Source organism: Erpetoichthys calabaricus, chromosome 9 (genome assembly GCF_900747795.2).
Source record: "Erpetoichthys calabaricus chromosome 9, fErpCal1.3, whole genome shotgun sequence".
Taxonomy (NCBI): domain Eukaryota; kingdom Metazoa; phylum Chordata; class Cladistia; order Polypteriformes; family Polypteridae; genus Erpetoichthys; species Erpetoichthys calabaricus.
In genome coordinates, this window is record NC_041402.2 from 190811490 (window position 1) to 190830508 (window position 19019).

General features: G+C 42.9%; 1 protein-coding gene across 3 annotated transcripts in view; it reads left to right on the forward strand.

Moving 5' to 3' along the window:
* The window catches only part of LOC114642286 (multivesicular body subunit 12B), a 306638-nt gene that overhangs the window by 26997 nt on the left and 260622 nt on the right, over positions 1 to 19019 (forward strand). Inside the window, exon 1 of one of the 3 annotated variants that reach the window (XM_051932319.1) lies at positions 7020 to 7354. The exons of 1 other annotated variant lie outside the window; for it this stretch is intronic. Coding sequence is in view for 1 of the 2 variants with exons in the window: in XM_051932318.1 (XP_051788278.1) it covers positions 7547 to 7597 (51 nt within the window). In the remaining variant the exon portion in view is untranslated. Of the gene's footprint in view, positions 1 to 7019; positions 7355 to 7478; positions 7598 to 19019 lie in introns of those variants that run through there. One more of the 3 variants, XM_051932318.1, reaches the window with a different exon arrangement.

The following is a 19019-nucleotide window of genomic DNA, read 5'->3' on the forward strand; positions in this document are numbered from 1 at the left end:
CCTGCTGACGTCACTTCAGTGATCCTCTCGTTAACAGGTGTGAGTGTCGACGAGGACAAGGCTGGAGGTCACCCTGATTGAGTTGCAATAGAGTGGTGAAGAAGACTTCAGGGCGCCCAAGAAAGTCCAACAAGCGCCAGGACCGACTCCTAAAGTTGATTCAGTTGTGGGCACCACTAGGGCAGAGCTGGCTCAGGAATGGTAGCAGGCAGATGGGAGTGAGGTGAAGACTTTTGGAGGTTGGCCTGGAAGGTGTCAAGAAGGGCAGCAAATAAGCCAAGAAAAACATACAATACAATGCAATTAATTTTTTGTAGAGCCCAAAATCAAACAAGAAGTGCCACAGTGGGCTTTAACAGGCCCTGCCTTTTGACAGCCCCCCCCAGCCTTGACTCTCTAAGAAGACAAGAAACGACCCTTGTAGGGAAAAAAATGGAAAGGCAGTTCATAGAGAGACCCCTTTCCAGGTAGGTTGGGTGTGCAGTGGGTGTCAAAAGGGGGTCAATACAACACAATACACAGAACAGGACACAAGTCACCCTCAATACAATATAATAGTGCAATAGAAATATTACAAGTATGGAGCAGAATTCAACAGTAGATGACATCACGTAAGAGGATTCTGATTTGTCCAGAGTTCTGGAGACCTCGGCCATCAAGCCGCCTCCCCCTACTGGCCATTCCACAGCTGAGTCAGTGCTGGGTCAGCCAATCTGATGAAAGGACTCCTCTACCCGACGACTCCTGCGATCCTCCATCAGAGATGACTTTACCTTAGGCAGGCAGAACAACTTGGCAGGTGGGCAGTGGGCACCAAGTGGCACATGTGAGTCCTGAGAAGAGAATCAGAATAGGTGAGTGTTAGTAACAAATTATAACGATCATATTCGTTATGTTTTAGTGCTAAGGACTAACAACAAAGATGCAGTCTGCACTGTCAATCAGCAGCTCTAGTCAGGGTGTGCTAATCTGAAGTCGTGAGTCTTAGAAAGCTGAGACCGAAGGGGCATCTCTTATAGTAGCAGGCAGACCAGTCCACAGTTTAAGGGGTTCCTGTAACTAAAAGCACGACCTCCCACTGTCATTTTATTAACCCTTGGAATCCTAAGCAGACTGGCATCTTGAGATCTTAATATGCGCTCAGGTCTCTAAGTCTTGATAAGTTCAGACAAGTAAGCCGGACCTCAGCCATTTAAAGCTTTATATGTGAAAAGGAGGATTTTGAAATCTACCCTAAACTTAACCGGGAGCGAGTGTAAGGATTTAAGAACTGGAGTTATGTGTTTGTATTTTCTTGTTCTTGTAATAATTCTTGCAGCCGCATTTTGGGTTAACTGGAAGCTGTATGAAGAACAGTTTGAACAATCAGTGAATATCACATTGCAGTAGTCAATCCTACTAGAGATAATAAAAACATCAGGGACAGATTGAGATTCTGGGATTGGACTGCTGAGGACTGCTGGGATCAAGTCATTTTCTCTGATGAATCCCCTTTCTGATTGTTTGGGGCATCTGGAGAAAAGAAAAGGTGAGCGGCGCTACCATCAGTCCTGTGTCAGGCAAGCAGTAAAGCATCCTGAAACTATTCATGTCAGCTCAGAACACAGCCATGAATAAAGAATGGGACCCAAACCTCCTCCGAGAGCAACTTCTCCCAACCATCCAAGAACAGTTTGGTGACCAACAATGATGGAGCATCAGGCCATAAGGCAAAAATGACAACTACAGTGCATCCGGAAAGTATTCACAGCGCTTCATCACTTTCTCCACATTTTGTTATGTTACAGCCTTATTCCAAAATGGATTAAATTCATTTTTTTCCTCAGAATTCTACACACAACACCCCATAATGACAACGTGAAAAACGTTCACTTGAGATTTTTGCAAATTTATTAAAAATTAAAAAATTGAGAAAGCACATGTCCATAAGTATTCACAGCCTTTGCCATGAAGCTCCAAATTGAGCTCAGGTGCCTCCTGTTTCCCCTGATCATCCTTGAGATGTTTCTGCAGCTTCATTGGAGTCCACCTGTGGTAAATTCAGTCGAAAGGCACACACCTGTCTGTAGAAGGTCCCACAGTTGACAGTTCATGTCAGAGCACAAACCAAGCATGAAGTCAAAGGAATTGTCTGTAGACCTCCGAGACAGGATTGTCTCAAGGCACAAATCTGGGGAAGGTTACAGAAAAATTTCTGCTGCTTTGAAGGTTCCAATGAGCACAGTGGCCTCCATCATCCGTAAGTGGGAGAAGTTCGAAACCACCAGGACTCTTCCTAGAGCTGGCCGGCCATCTAAACTGAGCGATCGGGGCAGAAGGGCCTTAGTCAGGGAGGTGACCAAGAACCCAATGGTCACTCTATCAGAGCTCCAGATGTCCTCTGTGGAGAGAGGAGAACCTTCCAGAAGGACAACCATCTCTACAGCAATCCACCAATCAGGCCTGTATGGTAGAGTGGCCAGACGGAAGCCACTCCTTAGTAAAAGGCACATGGCAGCCCACCTGGAGTTTGTCAAAAGGCACCTGAAGGACTCTCAGACCATGAGAAAGAAAATTCTCTGGTCTGATGAGACAAAGATTGAACTCTTTGGTGTGAATGCCAGGCGTCACGTTTGGAGGAAACCAGGCACCGTTCATCACCAGGCCAATACCATCCCTACAGTGAAGCATGGTGGTGGCAGCATCATGCTGTGGGGAACTGGGAGACTAGTCAGGATAAAGGGAAAGATGACTGCAGCAATGTACAGAGACATCCTGGATGAAAACCTGCTCCAGAGCGCTCTTGACCTCAGACTGGGGCGACGGTTCATCTTTCAGGAGGACAACGACCCTAAGCACACAGCCAAGATATCAAAGGAGTGGCTTCAGGACAACTCTGTGAATGTCCTTGAGTGGCCCAGCCAGATCCCAGACTTGAATCCGATTGAACATCTCTGGAGAGATCTTAAAATGGCTGTGCACCGACGCTTCCCATCCAACCTGATGGAGCTTGAGAGGTGTTGCAAAGAGGAATGGGCGACACTGGCCAAGGATAGGTGTGCCAAGCTTGTGGCATCATATTCAACAAGACTTGAGGCTGGAATTGCTGCCAAAGGTGCATCGACAAAGTATTGAGCAAAGGCTGTGAATACTTATGTACATGGGATTTCTCAGTTTTTTTGTTTTTAATAAATTTGCAAAAATCTCAAGTAAACTTTTTTCACGTTGTCATTATGGGGTGTTGTGTGTAGAATTCTGAGGAAAAAAATGAATTGAATCCATTTTGGAATAAGGCTGTAACATAACAAAATGTGGAGAAAGTGATGTGCTGTGAATACTTTCCAGATGTACTGTAAGTGACTTGGGGAACAAAACATTGAAATTTGGGGTCCATGGCCAGAAAAATCTCCAGACTTTAATCCCTTTGAGAACTTGTGGTCAAGAGGCGTGTGGACAAACAAAAAGCCACCAATTCTGTTTCTGCAAGAATGGGCAGTGGCCATCAGTCAGGATTGGGCCCAGAAGTTGATTGACAGCCTGCCAGTGTGAATTGCGGAGGTCTTGAAAAAGGCAGAAGGGCCAACACTGCAAATATGGACTCTGCACAATGAACTTCATGTCATTGTCAATAACAGCCTTTGAAACTTCTGAACTGCTTGCAGTTCTACTTCAGTACACCACAGAAACATCTGACAGAAAGATCTCAAAACACTGAACAGAACAGACTGCATTGCGGTGGGCTGGCACCCTGCCTGGGATTTGTTTCCTGCCTTGCGCCCTGTGTTGGCTGGGATTGGCTCCAGCAGACCCCTGTGACCCTGTAGTTAGGATATAGCAGGTTGGATAATGGATGGATGGATGGATGAACAGACTGCATCCCCAAGAAATGCCGGCCCTGGCCCACCCCATGGTGGGCCTTTGTGTCCCATCTAGAAGTCTTTCTTCATCCTCTTTAATGAGCCTGCACTCCAGTTTCACCACATTGCCCCAGTGGCTGCTAACTCCAGGATTGATCTTCGGAAGTCTAAGTAAAGCTCTGCTGGGTGCTTTGCTTTTGTCAGGAGGCCTCTTTACCGGTTATATAAGCCAAGCACTTCTGGTTTTGTTTTCTTTCCTAAATCCATATTTAGGAAACTGTTCGTTTTTGATTTGTTTGTGCAATATGGAATCGCAGAATTAGGCGCAGCACAGTGGCGTGGTATGGTTAGTGCTGCTTACACCCATTTGTGTGTTTTCACACATGCTGAATTTTATTCTGTATGTTGGATCAGCTTCCAGAGTTTTATTTGATGGCTCAGAAATGAAAGAGGACGACTCTTCTGTGTTGTTGTGGAGATTTGCCCTAACAGAGCTGCTTTATAGCGCCCAGGGCTGGATTAAGACGAAATTGGGCCTGATGCTGCAGCGCAAAAAAGGCCTATTTTTTCTCGGCATTGGTGCATTTGACACTCACCGTACAGGCGCACTCAGTCCGACCAAGGAGCCTTACTTGCTTGCGACGCAACCAGCCAGCCTTTATTGAACATGAATAATAATAACGATGTAGTATCGTAACAACTCGAGATTAACATCAAACTATGTAACATCAACATTCAATAGCAATTGTCTGAAAAGTGCACTTAATGCAGAAAACCTAACAATGAAATACACAAAATTTTGCAATTCTCTTACAAAACATTCATCCATCCATCCATTCTCTTCCGCTTATCCGAGGTCGGGTTGAGGGGGCAGCAGCTTAAGCAGAGATGCCCAGACTTCCTTCTCCCCGGCCACTTCTATTAGCTCTTCGGGGGAATCCCAAGGCGTTCCCAGGCCAGCCAAGAGACATAGTCCCTCCAGCGTGTCCTGGGTCTTCCCCTGGGCCTCCTCCCGGTTAGACATGCCTGGAACACCTCACCAGGGAGGCGTCCAGGAGGCATCCTGATCAGATGCCCGAGCCACCTCATCTGACTCCTCTCGATGTGGAGGAGCAGCGGCTCTACTCTGAATGAAAACTTTGGACGCCGTTTTCCTTCGCCCAGACGCGGGTCACCGGAGCCCCCCTCTGGAGCCAGGCCTGGAGGTGGGGCTCGATGGCGAGCGCCTGGTGGCCGGGCCTGCACCCATGGGGCTCGGCCGGGCACGGCCCGAAGAGGCAACGTGGGTCCCCCTTCCCATGGGCTCACCACCTATGGGAGGGGCCAAGGAGGTCGGGTGCAGTGTGAGTTGGGTGGTGGCCGAAGGCGGGGACCTTGGCGGTCCGATCCCTGGCTACAGAAGCTGGCTCTTAGGACGTGGAATGTCACCTCTCTTATGAAACAGAGTAAGAATAAATGAATTTGCAGAGACATTGGGTCAAAGTGACTCAGTTCAGGCTCTTGAGGGTAAAAATGTGTCCACGATTTATTAAGGATATTATTATTAAGGATAGATTATTAAATTAAAGAGTCATAACAATGCAGGTTTAGCAGACAGTAACTTTGTATAATGTTAACGTTTACCCCCCCAGAGTGGAATTGAAGAGTCACACAGTTTGGGGGAGGAGCGATCTCCTCAGTCTGTCAGTGGAGCAGGACGGTGACAGCAGTCTGTCACTGAAGCTGCTCCTCTGTCTGGAGATGATCCTGTTCAGTGGATGCAGTGGATTCTCCATGATTGACAGGAGTCTGCTCAGCACCCGTCGCTCTGCCACAGATGTCAGACTGTCCAGCTCCGTGACTACAATAGAGCCTGCCTTCCTCACCAGTTTGTCCAGGTGTGAGGCGTCCCTCTTCTTTATGCTGCCTCCCCAGCACCCCACCGCGTAGAAGAGGGCGCTCGCCACAACCGTCTGATAGAACATCTGCAGCATCTTATTGCAGATGTTGAAGGACGCCAGCCTTCTAAGGAAGTATAGTCGATAGATAGATAGATAGATAGATAGATAGATAGATAGATAGATAGATACTTTATTAATCCCAAGGGGAAATTCCCATACTCCAGCAGCAGCATACTGATACAAAACAATATCAAATTAAAGAGTGATAACAATGCAGGTATAACAGACAATAACTTTGTATAATGTTAACGTTTACCCCCCCGGGTGGAACTGAAGAGTCGCATGGTGTGATGGAGGAACAATCTCCTCAATCTGTCAGTGGAGCAGGACGGTGACAGCAGTCTGCCGCTGAAGCTGCTCCTCTGTCTGGAGATGATACTATTTAGTGGATGCGGTGGATTCTCCATGATTGACAGGAGTCTGCTCAGCGCCCGTCGCTCTGCCACAGATGTCAAACTGTCCAGCTCCGTGCCTACAATAGAGCCTGCCTTCCTCACCAGTTTGTTCAGGCGTGAGGCGTCCCTCTTCTTAATGCTGCCTCCCCAGCACCCCACCGCGTAGAAGAGGGCACTCGCCACAACCGTCTGATAGAACATCTGCAGCATCTTATTGCAGATGTTGAAAGATGCCAGTCTTCAAAGGAAGTATAGTCGATAGATAGATAGATAGATAGATAGATAATGAAGTAAAAACAATGTTTTTGTGGGTGTTTATAGACACAATAGGGGTTGAACCCCCCAAGAATCGTGTCCTCCTGTAAAAGTAGACATCAAGTCAAGTCAAACTGTCTATGCTATATGGCGTTATTTCGTAAAGGTGAGTCAGGAGACGGCACACAGTAAAACTGAAGTGATTTCAAAGCGTTCATAGGTAATTCTGATAAACAAGATAATTATTCACAATTCAAGCAATTTTAAATGAGACCTGCGCAAAGGAAAAAGTTACCCATGTGACCCCCCAATCTATTTGTATTTGCACAGATAAGCTCAAAACGCTAGGTTTCCTAAACCCTCGATATAAATAAACCTTTTGCCAAACTTGACCAGTTTACTATTATCTTTAAACCGTTAAAATATTATAATTTTAAAATACTAAGGAGAAGGAAAACCTTTCAAGAGTGACTGAGACTCGAAATCCCCAAGTGCCTGAGCTCGCAAGACTTAAGTCAAACAAGCGCGTGCACGGGACAGCGTGCCCGCGCTCACTAGGCCGCCGGTGTCTCCCGCCTCCCTCGCAGCGCTCACCGCACAGTGGCGGCAGTTCCCCGTTTGCAAGCCAGGGGTCCCCTCCTCGTAACTGGAAAGAGAAGCCAATACAAGAGGAGCTTTTTTTTTTTTTTTGCAGTTGTTAATGGTTTCCTAAAAAGAAAAAAAAATACAACCACCGCCACCTCAAAAACCAAGAAAACCGAGCGCAGTCATCCTGAGCCGGCATGTTAAACCTACGTCGGTGAGAGGGGAGAAGAGCCAAACTCGAAGACCACAAAACAAAACTCTTAAGAGCCGCATAGTCATTATAATAACACTTAGCAGCGGCCGAGCTTGTTGTGGGTGAAAACTAAATGGTAGACTACCACTGGTAAGAAACCTATGATGAGTTACTGCTTTCCCTGCTGTCGCCTCCTTGCTCCTGTACCGCGGTCAGGCTGCTGCTCTTAATCTTCGGTCGTCCTCTCAGCTCGCTTCTCCGCGCTCCGGCCTCTAAGCGAGTCCGAGGCTGCTTCTACTGCTGCTGTTACCGCCGCCGCTTCTCCTCCGCTGCGCTTTGGCAATGAAAAGCTGCTTTTGTCTCGGAAGGAAGGACGAGGTGCCGCGATTAACAGTTAAGTCTTGTTGAAAGAAAAATAAAAAAATTACAATAATTCTATAAGAAACTATTCATCTGAGAGAAAAGTGGGTCTGTAGGAACCGGCAGTGGTGTAGAGCAGGCCGGGCAGTCAGAGGTAGGCATTGTTCGCTATTGATGTACAGTTGTTATTTATTATGTTTATTGGGTTTCCTATCGGGTTTAAATGGTGTGCTGAGAACGTCATAATTGTTTTCTCGGCACATATTTAAAAGGCTTCACGTTGAAGTATTTGAGCTGGCCCGTGTTCGTATGTGTTTGCAAGTAAACCAGGGAAGGGTGCCCAAAATTAGTCCTGTCACAAAGATGGGAATCTCCTGCCTTCGGTAATGAGGTCACTGAAAGGACTGTCATCAACTCCTCCTTACCTTACACTTTCCTTTGTGTGTGTGTGTGCCTAATATAAACGGTATGTCATCGCATATGTCAGACACAGTGACAATGACAACTTGTGCTTAGACTTTTAAAGATGGTATGGCCCTCAGACATTTACTGTACATTAAACTAAGTGAGCCCTTCAGAATGATTCTCCTCAACAGTCGCATGACTGCTCATTAATGCTCCAATGTGAAGGTTCATCATCAAGAGACTCCCAGAGCTTGTCACCGATGCCAAGCACACTGCTGAGTGTCCAACCATTCTTGTTTTCATCGGTGAGGCTGGGAGAGGCTCCAGCTGCCCTGCAACCCTATCCTGGATAAGAGGGTTAGGAAAATGGACGGATAAGTCAGTATACCAGTGATATCCCATACTGTTCTTGTTTCTTTTCACACAAATGTTTCATAGTTTCTGCCCATGAGTCAGTCAGTCTGTCTGTCAGTCACTTGATGCTTGGCTGATTGATCATTCAGATTGCAGGTGACCTCTGTGGATGCATCTTAAGTGTTTCCATCTCAGGATCTTTTCTTAAAGATCACATTTGCATTTTGCAAGGATACATTGAGTGATTTCTCATTTTCCTCCCCAGCTGTCATACATGACGCGTCTTATTTATTTATTTTGTCCGTTGTGTGTGTGTGTGTTTGGCTCTTTTTTTTTAAATTGTTGTTTCCGCTTTAAAAGATGAAGTAAGTCTACACTACTCTGGGCACAACTTTATAATAATACCTGACCATCTCAATGAATTCATATTGTGTTGTGTTTTTTACTTTCTTGTATACGAAGTAAAGGGAAAGTATTGGAATCATACATAAATTTGATGTCGAGATTTTGATAAATCTCCACAGTTTAGATCTCCCTGAGTCTGAAAATACCATTTTTGGAATTGTGTGTGTGTGTGAAAACACAATAACTCTAGTACGTTTTCATGAAGGTCAAGCAAGTTTTGCATAAAAGTATGTGGTACAAAAACGTAGATTTCTATTAACTTTTGGGCTCTTTCCGCTAACCGGAAGTCGTACTTTACCTTTTATTCATGCAGCTAGAGTCTGATTTTATTCAACTTTTATAATAATTGTGCAATATATTATTAATTTGATTTGTTGTTGATAGTTCTTTAATGTACATAATATAAAAATGTAATCATTGTCTTGTGGTTTACTCCCCAAATATCCAAATCCCATATCTTAGTATACGAGAAAGTCGAGGGGAGACCAATCCCGATTTTTTTTTTTTTTTTTTTTAATTGTTGTTTCTTCATTAAAAGATGAAGTAAGTCTACAGTACTCCGGGCAAAACTTTATAATAATACCTGACCATCTCAATGAATTTATATTGTGTTGTGTTTTTTTCTTTCTTATGTACAAAGTATAGGGAAAGTATTGTAATAATCCAAAAATGCGATGTCGAGATTTTGATGAATCACCATGGTTTAGACCTCCCCGAGTCTGAAGATACCATTTTTGGAATTCTGTGTGTTTGTAACCACGATAACTTGAGGACGCTTTCAGTTGGGTCAACCAAATTTTGCATACGAGTATTAGGTACAAAACGTAGATTTCTATGAACTTTTGGGCAATTTCCGCTAACCGGAAGTGGTACTTTACCTTTCATTCTTGCAACTGCTGAGTCCAATTTATTCAACTTTACTTTTATAATATTTGTTCAATGTATTATTAATTTGAGTTGTTGCTGATGGTTCTTTAATGTACATAATATAAAAATCATTGTCTTGTGGTTTACTCCCAAAATATCCATACCCCATATCTTAGTATACAAGAAAGTCGAGGGGAGACCACTCCCGATTTTTTAAAATTGTTGTTTCTTCATTAAAAGATGAAGTAAGTCTACAGTACTCTGGACAAAACCTTATTAATACCTGACCATCTCAATGAATTTATATTGTTTTGTAGTTTTTACTTGTGTACAAAGTACAGGGAAAGAATTGTAATTGTGTAAAAATTCGATGTCAAGATTTTGAAAAATCTCAAAATTTTAGACCCCCTTGAGCCCAAAAATACCATTTTTGGAATTCTGTCTGTCTATGTGTGTGTGTATAAACACAATAACTTGAGGACACTTTCACTTGGGTCAACCAAATTTTGCATACAAGTATTTGGTACAAAACGTAGATTTCTATCAACTTTTGGGCCTTTTACGCTAACCGGAAGTGGCACTTTACCTTTTATTCATGCAGCTGCAGAGTCCGATTTATTCAACTTTACTTTTATATTAACTGTTCAATATATTATTAATTTGGTTTGATTTGTTGTTGATGGTTCTTTAATGTACATAATATAAAAATATAATCAAAGTCTTGTGGTTTACTCCTCAGATATCTATCTCCATATTTTAGTATATGAGAAAGTCGAGGGGAGACCAGTAATGATTTTTTAAACTTGTTGTTTCTGCTTTAAAAGATGAAGTAAGTCTACACTACTCTGGGCAAAACTTTATTAATACCTGACCAGCTCAATGAATTTATATTGTTTTGTGTTTTTTACTTTCTTGAATACAAAGTACAGGGAAAGAATTGTAATTATCTAAAAATTCAGTGTCGAGATTTTGATAAATCTCAAAATTTTAGACCCCATTTGAGTCTGAAAATACCATTTTTGAATTTTATGGGCAGAATTTCTAGGCGCAGCTGGGGCGTTGAGGGGGTCCGGTTTGGTGGACTCAGGATTGGGTCACTGCTTTTTGCAGATGATGTTGTCCTGTTTGCTTCATCAGGCCGTGATCTTCAGCTCTCTCTGGATTGGATCGCAGCTGAGTGTGAAGCGGCTGGGATGGGAATCGGCACCTCCAAATCCGAGACCATGGTCCTCAGCCGAAGAAGGGTGGAGTGCCCTCTCAGGGTTGGTAGCGAGATCCTGCCCGAAGTGGAGGAGTTCAAGTATCTCAGGGTCTTGTTCACGAGTGAGGGAAGAATGGAGCGTGAGATCGACAGGCGGATTGGTGCGGCGTCCGCAGTAATGAGGGCTCTGCATCGGTCTGTCGTGGTGAAAAAGGAGCTGAGCCGTAAGGCAAAGCTCTCAATTTACCAGTCGATCTACACTCCTACCCTCACCTATGGTCATGAACTATGGGTAGTGACCGAAAGAACGAGATTGTGAATACAAGCGGCTGAAATGAGTTTCCTCCGCAGGGTGTCTGGGCTCTCCCTTAAAGATAGGGTGAGAAGCTCAGTCATCCGGGAGGGGCTCAGAGTAGAGCCGCTGCTCCTCCGCATCGAGAGGAGTCAGATGAGGTGGCTCGGGCATCTGATCAGGATGCCTCCTGGACGCCTCCCTGGTGAGGTGTTCCGGGCACGTCTAACCGGGAGGAGGTCCCGGGGAAGACCCAGGACACGCTGGAGGGACTATGTCTCTGGGAACGCCTTGGGATTCTCCCGGAAGAGCTAGAAGAAGTGAGAGGGAAGGGAAAGGGAAGTCTGGGCATCTCTGCTGAAGCTGCTGCCCCCGCGACCCGACCTCGGATAAGTGGAAGAGGATGGGTGGATGGTTGGAATTCTGTCTGTGTGTGTGTGTATAAACACAATAACTTGCGTACGCTTTCACTTAGGCCAACTAAATTTTGCATACAAGTATTCGGTACAAAACATAGATTTCTTTTGACTTTTGGGCTATTTTCGTTAACCGGTAGTGGTGCTTTACCCTTTATTCATGCAGCTTCAGAGTCCGATTATTTCAACTTTACTTTTATGATAATTGTTCAATATATTATTAGTTTGGTTTGATTTTTTGTTGATGGTTCTTTAATGTACATAATATAAAAATATAATGATTGTCTTGCGGTTTACTCCTCAGATATCCATACCCCATATCTGAGTATACGAGAAAATTGAGGGGAAACCACTCCCGATTGGTTTTTTTTTTTTTTTTTTTTTTTTTTTTTTATAAATTGTTGTTTCCGCTTTAAAAGATGAAGTAAGTCTACGCTACTCTGGGCAAAATTTTATTAATAATTGACCATCTGAATGAATTCATATTGTTTTTTTTTTGTTTTTTTTAACAGGAGATCTGTATCAGATACAGTTATTGGCCTCCTCCTCCTCCTGCTCCTGTGTTCTTGTTTTGGTGTCATCCTAGTCCCTTTACTTGGCTTATGGTTTGTTAGAAATTAAGTTAAAGAAAACAAAGTCTGAATTAGCGTAAGCCGTCCTAATACAGGATGTAATGTGATGTAGAAATGGAATGATTTACTTCATGAGGTAGGGGAACATAAACAAGAAGAGTTGCGTCAAGTGGTTGAAATATTAAAATGTGTTGCCAAATTTCCCCTCTGCGGACAGATAAAGTCTCATCTTAGAGTGCTTTAGTTTAAATGGTTCATTTCTACAATTGTAATGGACACTTGTCATTTTACACCATCCGGTAGGGGTCCATGGAGGGCTAGATCCCTAGTAAAGAATCCAAAATAGCGTCCTGTTCATATCACTGATCTTGAAAGTACTCTAAAATGATACCCAACATGCTTATGTTTGAAACTGGTCATTTTACATCCTCTGTTGGAGGTCCATAGTGGGTTAGATCCCTAGTAAAGGATCAAAAATCAGAAATAATGTCATATTCATGTCACAGACCATGAAGTAGTCTAAAACGATACCCCACATGCTTATGTTTGAACTTTCTTATTTTTCCTTCTCTCATAGAGGGCTAGGTCCTTGCTAAGGGATTAAAAATAACATCCTATTCGTAATCGCTGACCTTCAAATAGTTTTAAACAATACCCGCATTCTTTTATTTAAAATCTGTCATTTTTTCACCCTCAGGAGTTCTGACAGGGCTCAGTCTTTAGTAAAGGGTCAAAAAAATGTCATATTTGTACTCCCTGACATCCTACATTCTAATGTTGGAAATGTGGCTCTTAGAGGTCTAGGACCACCAGTAGAGAAACCAAAGGCATGGAATGACCCCTGCATTACTGATCGTAGGGCCCTATGGAATTCATTTTATTTTTTCACAAATTCCATTTCATTTTTTTTGATTTTCAGTTTTCACCGTTGTTATTTATTTTTTCTCTCTGTAAGAAAGTAGTAACAGCTACAACAATACAATCAATAATGAAATGGCACTTTACATTCCTTTTAATGAAACTGCACACTAGCACACCTGAACCTTATTTTGCAGTTCCATTTATCAGGTAGGAGCCCAGGTCTCCCATGATGCTGTATGCTGAGATGGCAGTAGGACAGACGGCGAGTGCCCTCCAGAATTGTAAGAGCTGTCACTGGTTTGACGCATCCTTCTGAGATGAAGGTTAACTTCACGTGATCTGCTTTTAAGGGCTCGTTGCATCTGAGGAGAGACACCTGCTCTTCTGCCCAGGTTTGTAGGTGCCGAGTTTATAACGGAGGAGTCAAATGTGGACCTTGTGTGCCTCGTCACCGCGTGGCAAAACATTTATGAAATCCCCAAAACATTGTTGTTAATTTAATAATAATAATAATTCATTACATTTATATAGCGCTTTTCTCAGTACTCAAAGCGCTATCCACACAAGGAGGAACCGGGAAGCGAACCCACAATCTTCTTACTGCAAAGCAGCAGCACTACCACAGCGCCACCAGTGCCATTCACTAATAACATTTTTCTACGGGAAAGAATAAATGAATTTGCAGAGACATTGGGTCAAAGTGACTCAGTTCAGGCTCGTGAGGGTAAAAATGTGTCCACGATTTAAATTTCATAATAGACCAGAATCCTGTCGAGGATTTTAAAAATTCTAAACATCCATGCCTGGCCCACGGGCCAGCTTTTAGTTTTACCTTTACAGATAACCATTTAAATAGCCATCGATTTTTAGATAGATAGATAGATAGATAGATATTAATTTTAGTATAGTTGGCAGGATCACAACATTACATAGACAGATATATACTTTATTAATCCCACATACTCCAGCAGCAGCATACTGATAAAAAACAATATTAAATTAAAGATTCATAACAATGCAGGTAAAAACAGACAATAACTTTGTATAATGTTAACGTTTACCCCCCCGGGTGGAATTGAAGAGTCGTATAATGTGATGGAGGAACGATCTCCTCAGTCTGTCAGTGGAGCAGGACGGTGACAGCAGTCTGTCGCTGAAGCAGCTCCTCTGTCTGGAGATGATCCTGTTTAGTGGATGCAGTGGATTCTCCATGATTGACAGGAGTCTGCTCAGCGCCCGTCGCTCTGCCACAGATGTCAAACTGTCCAGCTCCGTGCCTACAATAGAGCCTGCCTTCCTCACCAGTTTATCCAGTCGTGAGGCGTCCCTCTTCTTTATGCTGCCTCCCCAGCACACCACTGCGTAGAAGAGGGCGCTCGCCACAACTGTCTGATAGAACATCTGCAGCATTTTATTGCAGATGTTGAAGGACGCCAGCCTTCTAATGAAGTATAGTCGGCTCTGTCCTTTCTTACACAGAGCATCAGTATTGACAGTCCAGTCCAGTTTATCATCCAGCTGCACTCCCAGGTATTTATAGGTCTGCACCCTCTGCACACAGTCACCTCTGATGATCACGGGGTCCATGAGGGGCCTGGTCCTCCTAAAATCCACCACCAGCTCCTTGGTTTTGATGGTGTTCAGGTGTAGGTGGTTTGAGTCGCACCATTTAACAAAGTCCTTGATATTGGTTAAATACCTGTATAATTTAATCGTTTAAGTGATTCACAGTAAATATATCCCGTACAATTAGAACTGCTCACATTAAAGAATTACCATACAGCCAAATGTTTACCCAGCTATCTCTATGATGAGAACCATGCGGTCTCGGCTCTCAGTGGTTTCATCAGCTACAACGTATATTTTTTTGCCACGAATCTTTTGAAGAACGGCGTCCCTATGTCGTTCAAAGACACGGGGCAAACGAGTTTCACGAAGACTGCTCTCATTTTCTGGCAGCGCGCCTCCCTGTTTCCAATGCTTAATACAGAAAGGATGAATCTTCGTCACTTTTTGGAGCGGGTTTGTCTGACTCGCATGGACACAAACTGGCGTCCTGCATCTGACGATTTTTTTGTTTCCTCTGTTGTTACCACTTTTTGATCTTAATTTCTCCTTGTTTTTGAGATGGGTTTTAGATTTGACGTGGTCATTGCAAGTACCTTTTCGTGTCCAGTCTATGGTATGCTGGCAAAACCTGCAGAAAAGTTGTCCAGATTTGTAAAAGTCTCTGGAGTATTGTTGTGCCCTCAATTTTGCAATTAAGCTTATGTTTCTTAGTTTTTTTGATGTAGTTAGGGTATCTGATACTGCTCGCTTCGACATTTCTCTCTCGTGCAGCTGGCTAATTAGCGTGCCTTTAACGAGAAAACACACAAGAAATATGTGCACAAACAGAGGCACGACTGGATTTCTACGAAGAATTGTGTTTGCTTCAAAAACAACAAACTAGAAAATAGTATCTGAATGATAGAACTAGGGCGGCACGGGTGGCGCAGTGGTATTGCTGCTGCCTTGCATTAAGGAGACCCGGGTTCGCTTCCCGGGTCCTCCCTGCGAGGAATTTGCATGTTCTCCCCGTGTCTGCGTGGGTTTCCTCCTACAGTCCAATGACATGCTGGTTAGGTGCATTTGGCGATCCTAAATTGGCCCAAGTGTGTGCTGTGTGTGTGTGTCCTGCAGTGGGTTGGCACCCTGCCCGGGATTGGTTCCTGTCTTGCCCCCTGTGTTGGCTGGTATTGTATTTGGAGCTCCAGTGAATTCTGTGCATTGCTGCCTTCCACTCCTTTTCTGAGATGCTAAGTGAGAGATCCTTTTCCCACTGTACTCTGGGATCTTTGAAAGGGAGGGACTGTAAAATGTTTTTATGTATTACGGAGATGCTGTCTGAGTCCTCAGGACTGACCAATATTTTGTTCCAGAATAGAGGTAGGTGGGAAGTGAGGAAAATGGGTCAGGTTTTGTTTAACAAAGTTTCTAATTTAGGAGATAGTGAAAGAAATGTGTAATTGCATCGGTTTTGACGGATTATTGTATTGTCGTTGATACTGGACACGTAAGCAAAATTTGAAGAAATTCACTTTGCAAAAGTGGGTTTAAAATCAGTTGCAAGATTTGACCCAGACAAACAAACAGAGAGAGGAGTCAAGTTAAATAAAATCCATCCATCCATTTTCCAACCCGCTGAATCCGAACACAGGGTCACGGGGGTCTGCTGGAGCCAATCCCTGCCAACACAGGGCACAAGGCAGGAACCAATCCCAGGCAGGGTGCCAACCCACTGCAGGACACACACACACACACACACACACACACACACACACCAAGCACACACTGGGGCCAATTTAGAATCGCCAATCCACCTAACCTGCATGTCTTTGGACCGTGGGAGGAAACCCACGCAGACACGGGGAGAACATGCAAACTCCACGCAGGGAGGACCCAGGAATCGAACCCAGGTTTCCCATCTGCGAGGCAGCAGCGCTACCCACTGCGCCACTGTGCCGCCCTTAAATAAAATCGTTTATATAAAAAAAAGAAAGTAATTTTAGTATTTGAGAATTTCAAGATAAACAAGTTTTTGATTATTGTATGTCACTTCTTCAAACCCCTATGTCTATAAAGCTCAGCCCCATCTGTTGCGTCATGGAGGTTACGCCCTCCAGACAAAAAATAGTCGTCCTCTTCTAGTGTGGTCCACGAATCTCCAGCCAAGCCCCTTGTTTTAAAACAAAAGTAACGGAACATTGAAGCGTCTTAAAATGCAGTCAGTGTCCCTGTTCGTGAGCTGTACATGTTTACATCGGACAGATACAGTAAATAGTCTGCCTGCTATATGCCATATTAAAAAGGCGTAGGTTTTTCCCTGCAGGATATTGTCTTAAACAGGTTTATCAAGGAAAAAATGATTTTGGTAAATTATAGATCATTTTTTTTTTTTTTTAATTTGGTGCGCCTTTGTTAATAAAAATTCTCTAGGTAGTCATCTGAGCAAAGTCTTACAATATTTCATGATGGGACAAGTAAAATGATTTAATTTATCCGTTGTGTTAATTCTGAAGCTGACAAATTGCTGCCAGTAATTTACATTTTGTCGAGGTGAAATGGTAGGAAGTCCAACAAACAATAATTTTTTTTTTTTCATTCATTTAATTTTATGGTGTCTCCAGTTATTCATTATTGTTGAAGAATGTTCTGCAAATTAACTGTGACAAATAATTTAATCAGCCTTTTGAAGTATGTAGGTTTGATGATTTTCAGCCTAAGTTCCAATTTCTGCATTCTGTACTCAAGCAGTAGGCTCCTGTGGCATTTATGTTTAGACGGCGGGCATCAGCAGACAGGTACTTTTGTTCAGGCTGACTAAGGATTTTCCCCGCTAACTGTGGTGTAAGATCAGTTTCAGGAGCCTTGAGTATTAGCTGAGCTTATGGTAGATGTAAAGCAGCTTTTGTCATGGAGATTAAAGTGAACGAAATTCACACTCTCCTGAAGAGCAGGTTAAATGGTGACATTTTTTTTGTTCTTCCCAATCTAACTGGATGTACCTGATTAATGAGTGTTGGGGATTAAAATGTTTTGGTTTTATGTTTCAACAGTTTTAAGATTTTATGAAATTATGCCTGCTTGGAGAAGGCCTACAAATATATCGGGTTAAAATATAATATATTTATGTGCGTGGTGCAGTTGCATGTAATCAGTTTTTCAAAGCATTACATTTGACATCTAGTTATATTTAGTGCCAATTTTTAAAATCCTCCTTTGGTCTTAGAAAAGTTTTTGAATGGTCTAACCATCACTTTTTTATGAATATACATTCCATACGTGGTGTTCTTACAGTGACGAGGCTTTTTAAAAGTCTCATGGTAAATTAAAGCCATGTGGAAGTTGGAGCCTTTCGTGTAGACATCCTCAGATTTACTGGCCAGCAGTAAGGAGCCCCTGGCATGTTAATCTAGAAGGAGGACTCATTATAGTAGCCTAAGCGTAGTCTTCTTCCACCGCTTATCGTATATATACTCATGTATAAGTCGGGTCTTGAAACCTGAAAAATCGATCATAAAATCAAACCCCAACTTATACGCCCGTTCAAAAATACAACACTTAATATATATATATTTTTTTTTTTTTACATCTTCTTGCCTCCTCCAATCTCTCATCCGTTTCTCAGACACATCGAATTTTGTTGCAGCATCACAGTTACCAGTTTCTTTCAACACTTCAACAATGTTTAATTTTAAACCACCTCAATATTTTCTTCTGATCAAATGCTCCATCATAAATAAGGGATGCTCTTATGATAAAGGTGTATGCGGGTGTGAGATACAAAAAACACATCAGGGCAAATGTCGCTTCGGAATGGTTTCGGTATTACCATATGGTCACGTAGGCACAATACATAGAAAAAAACAAGGCAGTGTGCTCCGTGGTTACTCTCTCAGGTGGGCGTAGTAGCATATCGTAATCTCTTGGACCAACAGGGTGAGTTTTCCTCATTTGACTTATACGACTGTCATTATAAAATAACAACAACAACATTTATTTATATAGCACATTTTCATACAAAACGTAGCTCAAAGTGCTTAACATAATGAAGAAAAGAAAAATAAAAGACAAAATAAGAAATTAAAATAAGACAACATTAGTTAACATAGAAAAGGAGTAAGGTCCGATGGCCAGGGTGGACAGAAAAAACAAAAAAAAAACTCCAGAAGGCTGGAGAAAAAAAATAAAATCTGTAGGGGTTCCAGGCCACGAGACCACCCAGTCCCGTCTGGGCATTCTACCTAACATAAATGAAATAGTCCTCTTTGTAGTTGGGGTTCTCAACGGAGTCACTTGATGGTGATGGTCATACAGACGTCTGGCTTTTAATCCAGCCATCATTGTTGGAACATCATGGTGCTTTGAGTAGATTGCGCCACCACCAAAAGGACACCGGAAAAGGAAACAGAAGAGAGAGTAGGGGTTAGTACAGATTTTGAATGAATAGTTATTATAATGAATTGGATATACAGAGTATCGGGATTTAAATTACAGTAAAGTTATGAGAAGGCCATGTTAAAGTAATGTGTTTTCAGCA